Here is a 17,604-nt window from a genome sequence, read left to right as displayed (position 1 = left end):
AGGTGGTTATCAGTTCAAGAACGTAAGGTGCCCCTGCTTTAGGATAAGAAGGGGTAGAGAAAATGCTCGAGCCAATGTTCAAGTACCATGCGCTACAGCGCTAAAGTAACCCATGCCTTACTTTCGGGGAAAGCTTGAACGACTTTGAGCAAAAGGGTACCTGTACCCGAAACCGGCACAGGTGGGTAGGTAGAGAATACCTAAGGGCGCGAGACAACTCTATCTAAGGAACTCGACAAAATAGCCACGTAACTTCGGGAGAAGGGGTGCTTCCTCACAAAAAGCTTCGACCATGTGTGGGGGCTGACGCCTACCCAGTGCCGGAAGCTCTAGGAAGTTGGTGAGCTGCTGATAGGGGAGCCGACAACCGAAGCCCCGGTGATCAGCGGCCGTAACTATAAAGGTCCTAAGGTAGCGAAATTCCTTGTCGAGTGAGTTCCTACGCGCACGAAAGGTGTTACCTGGGCACTCTCTCAAGGAGAGGTTTGCTGAAAAAACAGAAAAGTGCTTTCTCAGTTTCATTTAAAAAAGGAATATTTCCTTGGAAAAAAAGATCTTTTTGTTCTTAATCTCGCACTATAGCTCAAACAATATCTTCTTCTTATTATTATTCCAAAAAGAAAAATGGTGGTACAGACAATTGCATTTTGGGTTGGGCCGACTCTGGATTTTTGTTCTCATTGCACCAACCAAAAAGCGAAGTTTTCTCATTGTTGAGCTCTTCTTTAGATTCACCTTATCCTTCCCTTTTCAGTATTTTTTTCTCATTATCTTGTCATCCATGAACATTTATTTAATTGCACTTCCGCTTATTCTCTGACATTTAATTCATCATATGCAGAACTGCTTCCAATGCACCAACAAATTTCATTTGCTTCAGTACACTTCTTACATTCACTTTGAGTGAGTTCACTACCATTAGAACCTTATTCTCCCTGTCCATATTGAATTTGCGCCATCTTTGATCTCCATCAACATCAGTAATTTCTTGCCTTGGTATTGCTCCTTGACAAAATAAAACATGTTCCAGAGAAGGTCCTTGCTTTCTTTCACCTTTCTTGTTGTCTACCTGTCTCAACTCGGTGTCTTTCGTTATTCCTTTAGCCTTCTCAATTCAATTCAGGCCGTATGTAAAAATTATCTCAATTTAACGCTTTCCTTGTTTTAGAGTATTTGATATTCATATAATGGTTAGAAATAATTTGTTCATCATTCCAAATGGAGTCTTTACAGATTATTTAATGAGGAAGTTATTTCTGATGTCCCAGAAAAGATGCAGTGGTTTGATTATAGATTGACAAATCCTGAAATATTTTCACACAGTGTTGAGGCCCGTTTCTTTATTGCAGAAGGGATGTTATAGAGTTGAACCTAGGAAGGAAAAGGGGCAAATGTCTAATTACTAATGTTGATTTTACTTCATGCTTGTCAGTTGTTAGTCTGTGAGATTCCAAGATTTATAATTGTGTTTGAAGTTCTAATGCATAGAGTTACCTATGATTCTCTTATTTCATTTTCTTTATTTTGCTTAAAAAGTTCTTGTCTTCATTTGGTCTATGATATGAGCTCTAAGATGCAATCCTTTGGTCTTTCCAGGAAATACTTTTAACTGCAACCATCCTGTAGTCATGGAACTTGTACTTGAAAGCTTAAGACACTGGTACTTTCATTTCCATTCACTTTTTGGTTTTCTGCTTTGAAGTTAATTGTATTTTACCTTTATTTACTCGCTGATTGATATCAATATATCATTATTTTAGTCAGAACTAAACTAAGCTTTTCCCTAGTGGATGCAGTTTTTTTCTTAATTTGTTTGCACACATAAAAAGTACATGAAAACGTCACAATTCTAAGTACTTGCTCAATGTCCATAAAGTGTGTCACAGATATCTTTCCTCTCCACTTTGCTTATTACCCTCTAGGGTAAGCTTTTAGTCATAGGTTCCACAGGGATTGTACAATCCCGTTTGAAATACTTAGTGGCTAGCGAACTATAATCATTCTGTTCTCTCTTTTTCCGTTGATGAAAAAAGTAATCAGATAGAGACATATTTCTATAATTAGTTTGTTTCTCTTCTATCCCATATATCTATTCTCTTCAGTTATTTAAATAATATTTGATCTGGAAGGCAATCTGTGGCAAGGATCTATATCTGTTATGACATAGCCTTGAGCGCTTAACTGACCTTTTACTTGGTCACGTATTTCTACTATAATTGAAGAAGCCTTCATCACAATAACAACCTTCTTTAGTTTCGATGACTTTCAAGTAAATTATATATGAGAAATATTTACAATGTCTTGTATAGAGTTATGTAAATGTAAAGAACGAAGAAAAGATGAATAGAAGATAGGTTAGGAATGAATTGCTTGATTATTCTCTTAAGCATGTTGTATATAGTGTTTTCAAGTAATCCCAGATAGGAAAAGAAAGTATTCAAGTAATCCTAAAAATAATAATGCAAATGAAGTAATTCCTAAAGTATGCAAGTAATCCTAAAAATAAAAATGATAGGAAAGTAATTCTATAAGATCTTTTGTCGAATAAAATGACAATCTACAGCTATATGCTTCATTCTTTTCATGAAACGCTGGATTTGAAGCAATGTGTGTTGCAGCTTGTTTGTTACATATCAATTCACGGGTAATAAAATGAGGTGTTCGATTCCTTGCATCCGGTAAAGGTAGGATTCCAATTCCATTGGTCTATGCAGACTTGCTGGTTGGTCAGTTGACAGTGGCGGATCCAGGATTTTCATTTAGGGGTTTGAAAAAAACAATAAAAGATAAACATAAAAATAAAAATGTTGTCCTGTTGTCCCTAGGAATCGAACCTTGGACGCTGGAGAGAATTTTGAACACCCTGGACCACTTAGAGCTAACCTTTTGCATTTTTTCAGGGTATTCAAAACTTATATATACACATAAACACAGAAAATCTACCGTTTATAAATAGTGAAAAAAATTGCTGAGGGTGTTCGGGTGAACACCCTCGGTCCCCTTTAAATCTGCCCTGTCGGTTGATATGTTCGGCTGATATGCTGCATCCTGAATGCTTAGAATTTTCTTGGAATGCTCTGATATGTTCACAAAATTCGCTATGTTTCCTATTGGATTTGATCAGTTGAATGGATTAGTTTCTCCAGTCTTATTATCTTTCTCTTTTCGTCCTCTATTTCCAACGGTCTTTCCATATGCTTGTTATTAACTGGAATGCAGATGCCAAATTGAAGTTATTACTGGCAGTATGATTTATCCTGGATGACTTGTTTCTTATTCAATTATATGTAACTAACTATTTTTCCCTATTTGGTATTGTCTTCTACTTTTTGTTGGAGCAACTGAAGGGTCACCGCGTATCATGTCGATGGATTTCGCTTTGATCTTGCTAGTGTTCTTTGCAGAGGGACAGATGGTACTCCCATTGATGGTCCCCCCCTTGTTAAGGTGAAGCATTTATGTACCTTTTCTTAATGGTGCGTCAAAAAGAAATTGTGTGATGGAAAGCAACATAACAAGATAATAGTGAAGTGACTACTATTCCACTGCTATTCCCAATTCTCATGTTCACCTCAACCCTTTTCTATCGTTACCTAGGATTATTTTCCTTCTTGTTTTTCTTGTCTCTTTGATTTTCCATTTCACTTAAAATTTCATCATTAATATGCTCAGCTCCAACTTTTCACGTGTTTAAGAAAAGGATGATTCCGTAAATTCAGAGGGCTGAAAATGATGATATGATGCATTCATGCTTCTGAATGAACAAAATGCTACATACTTGCAGGCCATTGCCAAAGATAGTGTACTGTCGAGGTGCAAAATTATTGCTGAGCCATGGGATTGTGGAGGCCTTTATCTTGTTGGAAAGTTTCCAAACTGGGACCGGTAATATCTTCAAGAATATTATCATACATTATTGGTTTATCCTATAGTTGAAAAGGGAAGGGAAATCATCTATTGCATTAAATTATGTGAATGTGAAAATTAGGTTAGTGTGGTTGGATTTAGTCGTTGACCTTGTTGGAGACCTAAAATAAATAAATATAGCTTGAACCTTTTAGATGAAGTGATTATACAATTCATCAGGGTATGAGAGCAGGTGGAGGTTTTTTGTTCAAGTCTCAGCATCACATATTATCAAAAGTATTTTCACGTGCTTGGGGGAAAAAAAAATTAATAAGAAAAGAGTCTGGCCTGAACTTGAGGTAGTGTGTTTCAGAGCTAAAATAATTAAGTAAATATGTTCCCTCTCTTACAAATGAAGCTTGTAAATGAAGTGATCTCACAATTCAATGGACCTACAACAACATATCCAGTGAAATTCCACAAAGTGGGGTTTGGGGAACACAATTAAATGGACGTAAGTGAAGTAAATGAACTTACCTCAAATTCTTTGCAAGTAAAACATTATTGCTTTGGAGATGAGAAAATGAAGCCATCACCTTTGTAATAGCACCCTCCATTTTTTTACCAAATGATTGCAGCTTCTTTGTGTCATCTTTTGCTCCCTCTTTTAACTGCTTTATAAGGATGAGCTTTTTAGAGGGCCAGCAAGGTGCCCAAATGGTGTGAAATGTTTTTACAGCAGGAGAAAAAAAGTATCCTGATAGAGGTCATCAGGTCATTCCCTAGCTCAGTTGTATGATTCAAAAATCCTTTTGTGAGTCTTGTATTGAATTGGAGATCGAGAATTTGTATATATTCTAGAGAATTAGGTTTTAGGAAACAATTGAATGAACCTCTTTCAGAGTAAATCTTTTGAGGTTGTTCTCTTATGATATATTGGGGACAGTTAGTCTTTTACCCTTTTCTGTGCATTCCTCACATAGTAAATATGCTATTCTCGGTCTGTGGAAGTAAGTCAAATTGTCTAATCCATGTCAGTTCTCAGGATCTTTTATTTGCTTGATTTACCATCTTTTAAGGTTTGCTCTATGACTTCCAAACAATCAGAGTCTAAACATAACATGCTTTATGATCTTTTATTTTTTTAAATAGTTAAAGTAAAGAATGACAAATTTTGAGGTGCAAATGACGATAGTACTTTAACTGTCAACTGGATTATTAATTTGTTTTGTTAAACATGGAATGTCATGCCTAAAATATCTACAGACAAGTCAAATTTGAGCACAGAATGCAAATAAATGGTGGATGTTTCGTTTTCCCTGGTAACCTCTTTAAGAGGTCTGGAAAAGTGCTGCTAAATTTGTCTGATATACCACCTAGATAGAACGAACATATATTGCTGTTGCTTTACAACAACAATATATTGTTGTTGCTTTACAACATATATTGTTGTTGATGTTGCTTTACAACAACAATATATTGTTGTTGCTTTACAACATATATTGTTGTTGATGTTGCTTCAATAACTAAATTAGCTTTCCTCATTCTGCATGGAGTACGTGGCAGTGTTTATTGGATCACCTAGCAGTTTGGTATGGTTTTATGGCGGTCTGCGAGTGATTATGATTGTTTGGTTTCATGATATATGAACACTCCTTAAATTACATTAACAAGTTTTTATATTTCTCACTCTCTGACTATCAACAACTCAAAAATCGCCTAGAATTTCAAAATATTCAATAAGTACCTCTAAAAGTTTGATTGAAATTCCTTTCTTTATCGTGAAGTTTCATAGTATCTCACTTATCTTGATAAACATGTATGCAGGTGGGCTGAGTGGAACGGGAAGTACCGTGATGACATTAGAAGATTTATAAAGGTGACACCAATAGGAGAGAATCTGAATTGAAAACTTGCATTAAATTTAAGGCCCGTTTGGCCATGAAAATTGTGAGTATTTGAAAAAATAAGTTTTTGTTTTTAAAGTGAAAAATGGTATTTGGAAATCGAAGTTGTGTGTGGCCATGAATACAAGTTGTAGTGGGTTTTAATTTTTGTGACTGATTTGGAGGGAAAAAAGTGAAACAACTTTTTGGTGTTTTTCAAATTCCGAAAAATTCTGGAATTTTATGGACAAAATGATTTCCGGAACTCAACTCTGGAAAAAAGTAAAAAATATTCATGGCCAAACAGCCACTTAAGTTTATGCAAACTTTTCCATTATTTAACCAGTCAAGTACATCAAGGCAACCGAAAAGTGACTAAATGTTTCTCCTGATATAAGGAGGTTTAAATTTCATATATCCATGATTTAAACGTAAAATGATGGACTTTTAGTTATTGAAGCTAAATTTCCTTGTTAGCTTTTACGATGATATAGTTAACAGATGGTGGCAAAGAGTAGTGATGAGAGAAAAATTCACTCTACTAGAGACATCATCTTTTATTTAGGCTCTGTTCATTTTTTATAGTTAAGCTGGAACTTTAGTTACTTTGGTGTATCTATCTTTTTTTCCAATTTCAATTGTTCAGATCACCATACAGGATTTTACAATTATACCAATTCACATTGTTTGGGCCATCCTACCATGCCCCCTACCTGAAGAAAGCAGCTGCTAAAACTACATTTGGTACTTTTACACAGTAATCCTCAGGTCCTTGACAAATACATTCCTATGCATAGTCTGGGACAATTCTGGAATTTCCTGAGATGTATATTAGAATATGAATTGCAAATTTCAGTCACACTAGTAATTGATATGTTCTAATCGAAACGTTGTTGTCCTTAAAAGTGTAAGAGTAATTGGATTTGCCACTTTATCCCCTTAAAATTAAGGTTTTTTTCATGCATCCTGACTCCTAATATATCAAAGTGTTCAAAGAAGTAAGTTTTTTGTTCAGCATGTTCTAACTTTGACAGGACAAGTTCTACTTTGGCATAATCATTGAATCATCCGCTTGGACTTTTTAAATTACACTTAACATTTTCAATATATAATGACTGAATACTCCGGTATGTTTGTTTATTATATGAAGTTGTCCCAAGAAGTTGTTAGAATGTAGATATTATTGGATTATCTGAATGTTAAGAGGAGATAGTGTATCCATACATCATTCAGCTGTTTCAGCTTTTTGGTTCTGTACTAGGATTTTCTTTATACTTTTCTCTTGAGAATTTCCTTGAATATATCTTATCCTGATATGATTAAACAGGGCGATGCTGGCATGAAAGGAAATTTTGCAACCCGTATCGCAGGTTCAGCGGATCTGTACAGGGTAAGAGCTACAGCTTCCAGAATTATGTCTTGACAGCTAGAGAATATTTCACAACACTGTTCCTTTTGCTCTACCTCCTTAGTTCCATTTCCTCTTTTGCTTGATTGATTATAGTTGAGCAACTTTCAGTTCTATGCGGTAACAAGTTGCTTTCACCAGTAGACTCCTATTTGATTAGATTGGTTCAGTAAAGTATCTGATCGGTGTGAAATGCATATGGCTAGATTCTATTTGATCCTTTTTGTCTATTGAGTGGTTCTAAAAGTAGAATTTGTGTCCATTCCTTTACAATTTTTATCCGCGGCTTTATTAACATGATCATGTCATAATACATGTAAGTGCCATCACATAATGTGTCAGTACCACTATTTGTCTTGATTTATTACCAACTCATTTAAGCTGATTCATTTGGAAGACAGAGTTTGTATTTATCCTTTCTTTCCATAGTTTAAAAGAAATCTTGGTGATTCGAACCGTGGTATCTTTTACCTGAAGTAAGTGGAAAAAGAAGAGAAAACTTCCCGTTCATAAAATAAAGGATCAAGTCGTGTTCAGAGGTTTTAGTTTTGGATTTGTGTTATCTAGTTAACTCTATAATATCAAGTTTTAAGTTCTTTCATTAAATTTTGTAGTCAAGGTACTGTACTATACTGCTTTTTCTGCACAAAACTATCACAAAAACTAAAATAAGAAAGAGTTAATGTATTAGGGAGTAAATAAGAGTCTTTCTCACTCAAATTCTCTTTTGTTTCTCCTCTTGATTTGTTGTCCTCTCTCTCTACCTCATGGCCTTCTCTTTTTCTTTTACTCAGAAGATCACTTTCTTTCTCTCACTTAACATCCCACTCACTTCAGACTACACTACCTCTCTTTGTCTTTCCTGGGAGTCAACATGCACCCGCTTACTCCTCTCCCTCTTTTCTCTCTCACCCTTACTTTTTATAATTTATCTCGATCTTTTCTAATCTCTATACACTTGAAAAGGAGATAAAGGTGCAAAGTGCATACTTCTTGCCATTAAGCTCAAGAGAACATCCATTCTTGGTAATGATCAACCGAGGTAGTGGTTGAAAGGTTCTGTTTTGGTTTTCTATTCCCTGGTATTACATTTGTCTAAATATGAGAAACCTTTATCTGGCATTTCCTCTTGATGAACATAGTGATGCTGGAGTGACTTCCCTCAAAAGTTAGAAAAACTTTGGGACAAAGGAATGCCTTATGTTTGACCTATGCATACGTCGAGATAAAAAATTTATTGGAAGGTTTACTAGGTATCTCTTCCGTGTATATCAATTGATTTTCATCCAAAACATTGAAACTTAAGCAAAGTTCTATGCTAAATAACATTTGGAATTCCTTTTAAAAAAAAAAACATTTGGAATTCTTTTTATGCTGTCTCAATTTGACTGAGCTCATATATTGTTCTTTGCTTTCCATAGGTGAACAAGCGAAAGCCGTACCACAGTGTCAACTTTGTGATTGCACATGATGGTTTTACCTTGTATGACCTTGTTTCATACAATAGTAAGGTATAAGTTTTGCTTAATGCTCTTTATTGTTTGAAACATGAAAACTAGTACATCATCTGCATTCGGATGGTGAAAATTACAGCACAATGATGCAAATGGTGAAGGTGGCAATGACGGATGCAATGATAACTTCAGTTGGAATTGTGGAATTGAAGGTATAGATGAGGTTTTGATCCCACTTATCTATTTTTTCCGTTCTTACTTCCTGATTTGCTTAATATAAACTAAAACTTTTGTTATCCCTTCACATTTTTGCTAGTATAACGGGCTATTTATTTTCTTTATAATGCTTGGTACAGTCACAAAGTTTAACTTGTTCTCTCTTTACTTAACGAAGCATATGTTCTGCCGGAGTCCAAGACTTTTAACAATAATTTTCTTCCAATGATAGATGCTGAGAATGCAAAGTTTGTTATTTCCTCAAGCTATTAGGCCCTACATGTTTTGTTTCTCTTCTTATTGTTTTACACATTGTCACTACCAATTATGTAATTGAATTTTATTTGGAATCTCAGACTTGTGGGCTACTGTATAGTGTTAAATAATAAAGGTGTGCGTAGTCAATTGGAAGTCTGTTGTTTGGAAACTAATACCAAATTAATGAGAGATATCCCTTGATGTAGCTTGGCTTCCACTTTTTCTTTCTGGAAATTATTATTAAGATGCTCATCTACATTATTACATTGAGTCCTATTTATTATACTCCACAAGTACATAATAATCCTTTTCATGTGGGACACTACAACAACGTACCCAGTATAATCCCACAAAGTGGGTCTAGGGAGGGTAGAGTGTACGCAAACCTTACCCCTACCTTGGGAGGTAGGGACACTATATACATTTATTCGAACGCTGCCCCTCAAACTGGTGCATATAAGTCATATATACCGATTACCGAGGTTGTTATAGATGTCCTCGCAAGGCTCTGAGGCATGCTCTTCCTTGTCAATAAGCATAATCCTCAATTGATATTTCACATTATCGTAATTTTTGTTCAATTCTTTTGTCCATATATTTATTATTCATGCTTGTGATTATTAATCCTGGAGTACACATACATATTTGTTTTTTTTTCTCCATTTGCTCCTTTTTCCAATAAAGCCGCACTTTATTTGCGCTTAAAGCTCCAAAGGACTTTTAAAGCTTTTTGCATTTTTCGCTTTTAATAACACTGCATGCGGATAAGTATTCTAAGGCATTATCACTACGAAAACTCCGAATAGAAACACTAAGTTGATTTTGTATTTCAGCACAAAAACTCTTGAATATAGAAAACAACTCAGAATGATCTTTCAGAAAATTCAAGTACATTTTGAATAATCACCAATCGAACTAACAAAATAACAAAATCCTATGGTTGAACCGACTCTATTAGTACCCCAAATATCAGAATGCACCAATGAAAAGACTAGACAAACTACGCGCAAGCTTCTGTAGCTTGGATAAACTCGGATGTCCCAAACGTCTGTGAAGTAGATCTGGAGGATCTGTTACTGGACATATTGTTGAGGAATTAGGAGAGATAAGGTAGTAAAGGCCTTGTGATTGTATGATCCTGTGCCAGTCATTTATATCGTATTGCGGTATAAGTGTAGCATGAATATGACGTATTTTCTTACTCTAGTCGAGTGATGTGGCAAAAACAGAAGTTTAGCACGAATATGACGTATTTGCTTGCACTAGTAAAACGACTAGTTGTATGTCTACCATATGGTTATGCCTGTCTTCCAAAAATGAAGTGGATACTGTATTGAGGTAGATGTTTGTGGGAATAACCCAGCTGAACATCAGCGACGAAAGAGAGTGTAGGCTCAAAACAAGAAGTATAGAATGATATAAAATGAAGAAGTGATGAATTCCATCGTTCCAACTAGATAATAATGGCATGACAGTGAAGCATTAACTTTGGCTTTAGTAGTAAACTAGTTTTGTCCACTTGTATTGTGAGCTGTTGCTTGCCTATGATATTTGTTTGTGTAGTATATTCAGTTTTGGATCTGCTTTGCTGTTATTGTCTTCAGCTTCATTGACAGACTCATATCAGTAGCCATTAATCATTTTTTTTCCTCCTTTTAGCGCCTGGGTACTATTTGTGGACACTTTGTACTAGATTTTGAATCTAAGGCCAGGCCAAGCTTTGATCCAATTGCAGTCCACACCTACTAATTGGAACAGTTCCTATACTGAAGAATTACTTTTATAAGTGATGGTATTGTTTCAAATCCAATCCGAAAGGCTATCATCTTCTTGTATCTTCTTCCAGGTGAAACTTCAGATGAAAATATTAATGCTCTGCGTTCACGGCAAATGAAAAATTTTCATTTGGCACTGATGGTTTCGCAGGTGTGTGATGCATCATCTTCCCAGTTAACAGCATATGCATTTGTTTTCTTGCAGATATTGAGAATTAGTCAGTAGCTTTTCTACGAGTTCTCATAATTCTACTCCCTCTGTCCCAATTTATATGACACACTTTCCTCTTTAGTCAGTCCCAAAAAGAGTGACACGTTTTCTTTTTTGACAACAATTTAACTTTAAACTTTACCTTTTACGCTTAACGAGATGATCTAAACATACAAATATCTTTGGTTTGTTTTAGACTACAAGATTCAAAAGTCTTCCTTTATTTCTCGAACTCCATGCCCGGTCAAACTACATCACATAAATTGGGACGGAGGGAATATTGTCATTGGTTCACAACTTTTATTTGTGCTCATTTTTTTTTTTTTTTTTTTTTGGTGACTGAGTTATTTGCTACACTATTTCTTCTTCATTGTTCAACAAGAAATAGAACACTGCTATGGAATTTTAGGGCCACACTTTTGACATAGTATTTTAGCAAACTTCATATTTTAGTGTCTGTTTTGGCTAGTTTTGGTTGAAGTATTGGTTTCTGAAACCCTCATAAAAAGGATTATTTTGACATACTATGAATCCAAATTTAACATATTTTTGGTTTTTGAGCCTTCAGAGATTGAAATATGGGGTTTCAATTCTTTGGCGTATTACCTACCTATACCTTTCCTGGATTATGCCCTATCTTCAGTAATTTTCTTGTTAATAGTGTTATATGCGTATTAGATTTCCCAGCCCTATTATGTTGTTACTTAAGTTTACATGTCTTTCTAAATTTTTGTACTTGCTTGGTTTGTAAGGGAACATCAATGATGCTTATGGGGGATGAGTATGGGCATACCCGCTATGGAAATAATAACAGTTATGGACATGATACCACTATCAACAATTTCCAGTGGGGACAGGTATGATATTATGTTTTCTTATTGCTGGAACTTCTTTCTTGAAACTGCATGTAACCAATGAACTTTGTCAATCCAGTTGGAAGCAAAGAAGAATGATCACTTCAGGTTCTTCTCCAAGATGATTAAGTTTCGCCTGTCGCACAGTGTTTTTAGAAAAGAAAATTTCATTGACAAGGTAATGTTATTGTCTACCTTGTGTCATATTTAACTTTACTGGCAGTTGTATTTGTAAAGAATAGATCTTGATCCTAACAAAACCCCAAAAGCTAGCTCAATCCGGCAAGTCCAAAGGAGACCACATTCCTATCCCACGACCGAGGTGGGAATTCTAACGGCCCCTCTCACGCCCAGGCTGTGGACAACATAATATGGGGCCCAACATCGGGTAAACAAATAATTGGGATAGGCCTGGCTTTGATACCATGTAAAGAAAGGGATCTTGGGCCTAACTCAACTCCAAAAGCTAGCTCATAGGGCGAGGATTGTCTAAGTCCATATAAGGAGACCAAATCTCCCAATCCCTAGCCTGTGTGGGACATTCAACAGTATTACTAAGAGAATTAATTTTGAAAATTGAATGCTACGTGCTGTGTTTCGTTTGTGGCAGTATCCTTTGTCTTTAAATATGAATGCAACAGAAAAGGCTAATGAAAGAGTTCCCTGTGAAGTAATGATCACAAGTATGTGATCAAAACGGTAGTATGTCTATTTAGACCTTCTGTTTCATGGTTGGGGCTGGTGCAATATAACCTGGGGGTACTGTACTAAGTTGAAAGGTTAGACTATTTGGGATCCTGGGGTCCTGTCTGAGGAACATACTTAAATGGCGGTTCTTCACATGACATACAGTTAGTTTAGGTTGTCGCATCTATGATCCACAAGTCCATTTATTCACAGTTCCCTTTCCATATGTTCGAATGAATTGATCAATATTAGCCCCTCAACCACTGATGTTTGTCTTCAAGGTTTTTGAGATATTTCTAGCTTGAATCCTTTGTAGCAATGGTCCTAGTTTGAACAAAAGCCTCCCCTCGCAATACCAAAATCACTCACATGGCCAATCATTTCTCAATCTAACAAGACATTGCTTGGCTTTAAGTCACAACGCAACACTGGGGTTGAACAACCATTGTAGAATATGTTCTTTTATACATATCAATATAGTTCTTTAGGGGAAAAACACTTCATTTTGATTCCGGACTCCACATCAATCATCAATAAGGTAGATTTGAGGAGGTGGGGAGGGTGCCTCTGATCAGTTCTTTTTTTAGGGGGGGGGGGGGGGGGGGGGTGCAGTAAAATTAGCCTGCATTTCACTAAATAAAGATAGGGGCAGTTCAATCGTACTACAGAGTCTCTTCAAAGATTATGCCTCAATTCAACTATTCTGATGGCTTTGCAATATTTCCTTTGCAGAACGAGGTTACCTGGCTTGAGGACAACTGGTACAAAGAAGAGAGTAGATTCCTTGCATTTATGTAAGAAACTAACCCCTATTATTAACTGACAATAATCTCCATCTTTAGATGATTGATAAGCTCAATATAGTTTCTGTTAAAATGTAGATTATTCTCATTGGTTTGAGCTCAGTAAGAAATTCTAAAATGGGTTTGTAACTAATCGTCCACTTGTGGGACTATACCGGGTATGTTGTTGTTTGTAACTGATCGCCCTCTCTGTTTTGAAATCTTGAATTCAGTCGCACACTACAACAGTGCTTTTCTAAGCTGTTTTCATATGGTCTGTTTCTTTAGCACCGACTTTTTCTAGTTTTTCTTCTATCCCTTAGTTTTCAATTGCAGCTGCTGTTCTTGATTTTAATTTTCAACCAGCATTTCACTTTGATGATTTCAAAAATTTAGGAGCTATTCTTCTTTTCGCACGAGTGACTTTACATGTCGGATTCTCTTTTGTACAATGTAGGCTCCATGACGGGAATGGAGGAGATATTTACTTAGCATTTAATGCGCACCACTTTTCCGTCAAAGCAGCAATACCTTCACCACCAGGAAATAGAAGCTGGTACCGAGTGGTAAGTTATTCCTGTTTGTTAAGGAATGCTTTTTGCATATACATCCAAATCATGAGATAGTATCTGAATTTTGCTACTGCTCTGATATGTTTGGTTATTCTAACTTGTAATTTGGATTTGTACCTACCAATTTGGAAATTTATAGGTCGAAGAAAGAAAGTGTTGTATTACATCCCCATGGTCCAATTGTGTTTCCCATTGAACACCCTATTCATTTTGTCTAAATTGAAGACAATTATTGCTCTTTCCACAATGTGAACTACCCACCGTGATCATGCAACTGAGTTGGATCTAATTTTGTCCTTAGTTTGTGAATAATGTAGTCGAGTATGGATACATGGATTTCCTTTCTATGTATAACTTTATAGTAGAATTTCATTAAAAAATGGAAAAATTTCAAAGAAAGCAATTTATACTCTAATTTATAAAATGATAAAATGATTATGGTAAAATATTCAGCATTACAATCTCGTTGGAATCTGTTAAAAGAATATCGAAATACAAGCAACTTCTTGGTGCCATATTGAAGATAAAACAAGCAATGTATAGATAGCATACCTAGCATGTGAAATTAAGCAGTCATGGATGTAGCATGGCTGCGGTACTAGTGTGATGCTAATATGGGAGACTCTATTACATTTTATTTGAATAATATGGAGATATGAAGATTTTAAAAAGTAGGGTAAAGCTACCATTTGGATACTAAATTGTATTTTTTCTTATGTTAGTTTTGTCGTTAGAAGAATGCAGCTAATAGCAACCTTAACTTTAAGAATTAAAGGGCTTACCACATTCACAAAGTGTTCCCAAACTAGTGCTGGCGTTGGGAGCATGGGCGTATACGGCATGTAGCCTTTACCTTGCATTACAATACTAAATAAATAAAACATACTAAACATCTTATTTTGTTATTAAGAAGAATACAGGAAGAAGCAATCATAACTACTAAAAAATAAAGGGTTTACTCGTTCACACAGTGTTTCCAAACTAGCGTTGCAGTAAGGGGCGTGGAGTATACGCCACGCTACCTTCCCCTTGCAGAACTATAATAAAAAAAATTAAATAGACTAACCATCTTTTTCTTTCTTTTCCCTAAAATTTCAGGTTCTTCTCTTTTAGAATATGTACATTTTCATTATAGGATATCTCTAATCAGAAGATACAAAATCATGTACGCAGCAGCATATCCTGCCTCTCAGGCATATTTTACCTTGAATGAATAGGAAACTAATAAACGGTCTATAATGTGATATCCTTGCTTCATAAGAGTTTCATTCTGCCAAATATATGAAATGACAGTCATTTTTCCCTATCTCCCTCCACACAGTCTTCCTTTATTTTGTGCTGTCTGTTGTCAGTTACAATATTTGATGAGTAGGTAGGTTAATTTGCTTGTCTGTTGTCAGTGGTAGTGTCTTGATATTCACCGTCTCAAGCTGAAAATGTCACGTTTCGTACAACTGATAATGTTAAATGCAGGTGGACACTAATCTGAAATCTCCTGATGATTTTGTTACTGAAGGCGTGGCTGGCATCAGTGAAACTTACAATGTTGCACCCTACTCTGCTATTCTTCTTGAATCAAAGCAATAATTACCGGGATTATGCTGCTCTAGATATTTTGTCCATGGGCTATCACCTTCTTCTGGATTGGATAGTTTGTATCGGAATTCAGGCACTAATAAAAGCATACAGTTAGCCTATAGCTAATGTAGTAGAGCAGAAATTATGTGATAAGCAACCAGTTTGTTCAGGCTGCTATTCATAGGTACAAACACTCCATAGTAACCAGATCTGTTAGAGACTTGGTGCCTTCACCATGTTTCATTTTAAGGACAAATTTTTATGTGGAGTGTTTCCTTCTAATGTTTATTTACTCCCATTAATCTTAAAGCAAATAGTTACATTTACGATCAAGTTAAGGAAACTGAATGGGATTCATAATTGTCTCAATCTAAACTTATTTTTTCCGGTTTTCTTTTTTTGTCTGAATATTCAGGAGCTAAGTCCGTTCCAATGCCCCCTGCCGCCAACGGTTCAACGAAATTTAAATTTTGACATGAAATATAAAATATATGAAAGAATCACTAAACGTTTTTTGAATGGTAGACTATGAGCCCATGATTTAAAAAGTATAATGGATTCAGTGGTAAGAATCTAAATATTGAATCCGTTAAATATAGGGCTGTCTCAATGACATTTGTGGTATAAGCTCAAATTGTAATGCGGGGCCTTCAACTCAAATCAAAAGAGTGATTTAACTGTTATGGAAATCAATCAAAATTCTAAAATCTCTTTTGGTGAATAAGGATTTCATCAAGCTTGATAGGTTTGATGGAACTAATTTTACTCGTTGGAAGGATAACATGGTGTTTTTTCTGCTTTGATTTTTTTTTTTTTGTGTGTTGAATCTTGAAATCATTGCAATTCCAGAACCAACACTGCAACTGTGCATTAAGGAAGAAACGTGAAGAGTGTGAACTTATTTGTCGTGGTCATAATCTTAATTTGGTGACTGATCAATGATATGAACTCTACTCAAATATGAAGAGTCCGAAAGAAATATGGGATGTGTTGGAGGAAACATATCAAAACGAATAAAAGGGCATATATAAGTTTCTTTCTTTCAATATTTCATTTTTTTTGCGCGGATTGCACTTCTTTTGGGGTGGTCTTTAAATTTTGCTCCTCATATTTGTGGTCTTTAAATTATGCCCCTCATATTGCTGGTCTTTAATTTTTGCCCTTCGCATTGCAACTTTGAGCGTTCACGCAGAAATCATGAGGTTCTGAGTTCGAACCCCCGCTCAAGCATAAATTAAAAAAAAAAAAATTGCAAGGCAAGGTTTGGGTCGCGTGTATGCCGGACCCGGCATACTCTTGTTAAGGAATTACCAAATTTATGCCGGACCCGGCATACTCATGCCTTATGGGCAGACTTGGCATAAGTATGCTGGGTCTGGCATAACTTTGGTAATTCCTTCACAAGTTTATGCCGGTGGGGGCATACTTTTAATGGGCAAACTTTTATGCCGGACCCGGCATAAACTTGTGAAAGAATTATCAAAGTTATGCCGGACCCGCCATACTTATGCCAAGTCTGCCCATAAGGCATAAGTATGTCGGGTCCGGCATAATTTTGGTAATTCCTTCACAAGTATATGCCGGTGGGGACATAGCGAAATTTAAACTTTGCCTTGCGAATTTTTTTAAAATTTTTGACTGTATGTGGGTTCGAACCTGGAACCCATGGGTTTTAGCCGAAGGTCAAAATTTAAAGATCACCCCAAAAGAAGGGCAATTCTGCGAATTTGAGTTTCAAATTAAAAAAAATTTACCAATCATGGATCAAATTTATAAACGACGAGTGTTAGTTTCTAAACTACGAGATCGTGATGTTAAAATCCCTGATGCTCTGCAAATTGGTGCAATTCTATCCATATTGCTTAATTCATGGAAGAATTATAGAAAGAAAATTTTGCATTCTCGTGAAACTCTGACTTTTGAGCAATTTAATATTCATTTGCAAATTGAGACTGAAACTCGTGCACACGACTCATAGTTTCAACCTGTTTCAAAGATTAATAATCTCAGCACTATGTTGAAAGCAAATCAAAGTATGAAAAAAGTCCTAGTTCTTGTCCTAAAGACAATAAAAATG

At 35.8% G+C, this 17,604-nt stretch overlaps 1 protein-coding gene across 12 annotated transcripts in view; it reads left to right on the top strand.

Moving 5' to 3' along the window:
- Window positions 1–15,853, top strand: part of LOC132606036 (isoamylase 3, chloroplastic) — a 52,376-nt gene extending 36,523 nt beyond the window's left edge. For 9 of the 12 annotated variants that reach the window (XM_060319334.1, XM_060319337.1, XM_060319336.1 and 6 more), the window contains 14 exons: window positions 842–903; window positions 1,597–1,660; window positions 3,348–3,447; window positions 3,785–3,885; window positions 5,674–5,725; window positions 7,060–7,122; window positions 8,562–8,651; window positions 8,734–8,806; window positions 10,915–10,994; window positions 11,807–11,911; window positions 11,988–12,086; window positions 13,328–13,389; window positions 13,835–13,943; window positions 15,423–15,853. In XM_060319334.1, coding sequence (XP_060175317.1) covers window positions 842–903; window positions 1,597–1,660; window positions 3,348–3,447; window positions 3,785–3,885; window positions 5,674–5,725; window positions 7,060–7,122; window positions 8,562–8,651; window positions 8,734–8,806; window positions 10,915–10,994; window positions 11,807–11,911; window positions 11,988–12,086; window positions 13,328–13,389; window positions 13,835–13,943; window positions 15,423–15,536 — 1,174 coding nt within the window. In that variant the 3' untranslated portion in view covers window positions 15,537–15,853. The other 3 variants (XR_009569580.1, XM_060319335.1, XM_060319342.1) reach the window with 3 other exon arrangements.
- Window positions 15,854–17,604: the final 1,751 nt, after the last annotated feature.

This window comes from Lycium barbarum, chromosome 8 (genome assembly GCF_019175385.1).
Source record: "Lycium barbarum isolate Lr01 chromosome 8, ASM1917538v2, whole genome shotgun sequence".
In the NCBI taxonomy this organism is placed as follows: domain Eukaryota; kingdom Viridiplantae; phylum Streptophyta; class Magnoliopsida; order Solanales; family Solanaceae; genus Lycium; species Lycium barbarum.
Note: the sequence above shows the minus strand (reverse complement) of the source record. Positions and strands in the feature narration are given on the sequence as shown.